The sequence below is a fragment of the Opisthorchis viverrini genome (assembly GCF_000715545.1).
Source record: "Opisthorchis viverrini unplaced genomic scaffold opera_v5_652, whole genome shotgun sequence".
NCBI classification, from domain to species: domain Eukaryota; kingdom Metazoa; phylum Platyhelminthes; class Trematoda; order Opisthorchiida; family Opisthorchiidae; genus Opisthorchis; species Opisthorchis viverrini.
This window is the reverse complement of record NW_008752321.1, coordinates 58,760-62,492: the sequence shown is the minus strand read 5'-3', so window position 1 is coordinate 62,492 and position 3,733 is coordinate 58,760. Positions and strand designations below refer to the sequence as shown.

The following is a 3,733-nucleotide window of genomic DNA, read 5'->3' as shown; positions in this document are numbered from 1 at the left end:
TAAGCAGACAGATAGATAGTTATAGAGATAGGCACTGATTTAGATGAATAGCGACCTGTCTACGTAAACACTGTAGAGCGAGCGAATGGTAGATCATACACATCGGGCGTCTGATGACTAACTCTAACATGGACACTGACGATGTCGACTACCTATCAGTCCAACTGACCAGCGTTTCACCGCTTGCAATTATTCGTCGACTTCATGGTAGACCCTCCGACTGAATATGGTGCTATACACTGACCATTAAAAGGGGCACAGAAATTATCGCCTGCTTAAACCAAGTTGCTACATGAAAGTCAAGTCACATCTTAAGATATTCAGAGAAATACATGAAAATTTTAGTGATGTTCTAGGTACCCATAGCTGATGTACAGAGGAATGAATTTTGTCAGGAATGTGCGTTACGCTGTAACCGAGTGATTTTATGTAGTTCTTTCGTAATAGCGAGTAGTCTAGGCGGTCAGTTCTTTCAATCAGCATTGACAGGGTTCCCGTTACCAATAAGTGTTCCTCATTTTTTTCTTGGTTCTAGCCGAAGGCTGTAGATAAAAAGCCCTATTGCCAGGCGAACTTGTTTTCAAAGTCGCGACGCTTGGTGCAGGCCGCCACAGAGGAAGAATATGAAATCGCTTGGAAAAGGCTGCACCGTACCCTTCAGGTTTGTATTTTCATTTTTCTTATCCAGTTGATCTCAACAAAGAAACTGACTCCACGATGAAAGATCGTCTTATGTAAGAGTATTTTTTTGCTTCGGGATTATGTATTGAGGGTGAATGGGAGCAGGTAAAAACCATCAGTCCAATGTTTTAGCGGCCGTTTCTTGAAGCCACCCAAAAATCTAACGGGATTCGTTTAGATGTGCGACCAATCTTTTATAGTCTATCTATAACCTCACACAACTATTCTTCCCGCTTTCTTCAGCTTGGCCACGTCGTCAGGGAAACGTTTCGCGGCATCGTCGTGGATGTGACAACCAACCATAAGCCAACGCTAAAGGACTTGTCCAAGAGGGATGAGCTCATGTGTTTCAAGGCAGTATTCGGTCAAATCCTGACGCGCTGCTTCACAACCCAGCAGGTAAGTTGACCTCGTGATGCACGGAAACAAGAGTGTGCAAAAATATGCATACATTACTAGCCAATGCATTCACCCGCGGCGTCACCTGAGGCAAGCCTCATTCTCAAAATTAATCCTAAGCCTCCCCCTCGAGGACGCTATTCAACCGACCACTGCTTTGAACTCAATTGTGACGACTCATGGGGGTGCTGTTGCATGTCAAGTCGTCCCTGGAATCTGATGACCTCCATTTCGGAGGTATGTCACGGCTGTATGGTGTCCCCTGCGACATGCTTTCCTTACAGGGTCACAGTCTGTTGTCTGACATTGGTTCTCTTGACTTGGCCGCGCCTATGATCTGATTCGCACCCCGTGCTTGACGTAATGTTCGACTGCATCCACCGCGGACAGCATTCTTCATATCAGTTTCTGGCCTCTGTGTGACCGCTGTGATGTCTAGTCTGCTGGCTACTCTCTCTTGACTTTCCCGATAGCAGTGTATCGATCCACGTGAACCTATGACTGTAGACTGAAGGGTTCGGACCGCGGGTATAACGCGGCAGACTGCTGACAGGACTCGCCAAAAGGGCTGAAGTGAGAATGTTGCCGGTGCCGAACTCCGGGAGCTGAATAGCTGCTGTGTCGCGTATGCTTCCACTGGTCTCCAGTTTGGCTGTAACTGTAGCGAACACAAAGTCGTCAACCTGTAGTGTCTTCGTGAACGTATTGTAGCCACCTACAGTTGTTTTATTACAAGCAGCTTTGAGGGTTTGCTCCAAGAGTTGAAGCTCATTAATCCAATCCAGACCTAAGAGATCAAGGCCTGTAAAGTTCATGAGGCAACAAGCACCATTGACTTGAATATCCATGAATGTTACGGAGCAGTTTAGCTTCCCGGTCAGTTTGAGGCTTCCACCAGACGCATTACGAAGGGTGCACCTTGTGTGTTCCACTGGTGCCCTTCCAATTACATCACAGGTTCGTTTTGAAATCAAAGTTAGGTCAGTACCTGTGTAACGGTGATACCACTGATCGGGAGGCACGCGAATAGTATGTGTTGTTCGTAGAATTTCGCTTTGTGTCGATTGAAAAATGGAATTCTGTTGCGGAATTCGCGGGGCCACTTTGTAACATTTGCTTTTATTTGACCGACGAATGGTTGGAGGCAATGAATCTCCAGGAAGACTCGTTCGAGAGAAGTTCTGTGTCCAGGTTTTGTAACTAAGTTTCAGATTAGAGTTTTGCTACCTTGTTCAATGGACTGTAACCTGTTAGTTGGCATTTCCGAATAAATAACTCCGCAGCGAAGACCTTCTTCCTTTCATTTGGTGCCGTGACTAGGATAAAGATGAAGATCCCATGGCCGCAACTCTCTGAGGATGGTGACGTTCGGACATTCCCGGAAGACTGTGAGGAGGTCGCGGAAGCTGCCGGGTGGAGTCCGACCGGGATAAGTTGGTTGCGCTGAAGACCGTCCTCATGGGCCGGGCGAAGGCGCCCCTGGATGCGGCCAGAAGAGGCCCTCGGAAAGTGGACTGGGCCGCCACGATGGATGTCCCTGAAGCGGAGTTCGACACGCCGGCCGTCCGCCAGAAGGCTATGGGACGGTTCAAGATGGCCAGGATGGCACCCGGATCGGACCCGACCGTGTTCTTTGCCGGCCGGCTACCGTCGTTGGATCACGCTTTGCCGACACCGGACGGAGTGCCGCGACACCAGTTGCTGTCGGATCAGTTCGTCGAAGGTGAGCAGCCCGCGCTTGGTGCCAGTTGCCGTTGGCACGAGCAACTGGCCAGTTGAGTGTTGAGGAGCTGGTGCGTCTGGCCCGGGAGCTGCCGAAGGAACCACTGGCCACCTTGCAGTCGGAGGAGAACAGGGGTGCTGCCTCAGTGGAGGAACTGCAGATCAAAGCGGACCAACTAACGGAACAGCTGGCAGCCGTAAAGACGGAATCGCGGAGGCACGCTCGATCCAGCTGGTGCTACATGTGTGACATGCCTGACCACCGGAAGAATCAGTGTTCCCGTAACCGATCGCTTGTACACAATAAAAACTTAGGGTACTCCTCTTTACCTGGGTGGGTCGCGATTAGCGCACTGACACAGGGTACAGTACAAGCCATTGTCGAGGTGGACGGGAAAAAGTAGTTATGTTTGTTTGATACCGGAGCAGGCGTATCGCAGAGGCAAAGAGGGAACCAAGCTGAAAACAGACCGTGCGCGTTAGCCGCGAGAGCCGTTGGCGGATATCGATTGAAGATTGACGGACTGTCAACGCACTCGATACGCCTAGGCGACAAGTCCGTGCACCACGCGATTCTGATCAGCCCAGGCGTAGAGCAGACAATATTGTGAACTGATTTTCGTAAGGGCACAGATGCCATGATTGACTTAAAGCAGGGAACGCTGGTTGCAAGTATGGCGCCATCAAGCCTGAAGGTTATCCAGGCACTGTCTTGAGGGAACTGTGTGTCTGAAAACTTCCGTCTTGTAATGTATCGTCAATACGGGCCGTGGTTGAGGAAAATTCCGAACTGTTTACGGGCGATGAGGATCCGTTTGGCTTGTGTCCGTGGATTAAACATGAAATTCCTCTGTCAGCAGAACGCTTTCGACGTCATTGCCCCCGTCCGTAGCCGTTCCATCTACGGGAGGAGGTCCATAGACAGATTCAG

The 3,733-nt window shown here is 49.9% G+C and overlaps 1 protein-coding gene across 1 annotated transcript in view; it reads left to right on the top strand.

Moving 5' to 3' along the window:
* The window catches only part of T265_11933 (hypothetical protein), a gene marked incomplete at both ends in the record, with an annotated part of 17,444 nt that overhangs the window by 9,426 nt on the left and 4,285 nt on the right, over positions 1-3,733 (top strand). The window contains 3 exons of the mRNA XM_009178762.1: positions 536-661; positions 925-1,080; positions 2,530-2,803. Coding sequence (XP_009177026.1) covers positions 536-661; positions 925-1,080; positions 2,530-2,803 — 556 coding nt within the window. The remainder of the gene's footprint in view (positions 1-535; positions 662-924; positions 1,081-2,529; positions 2,804-3,733) is intronic.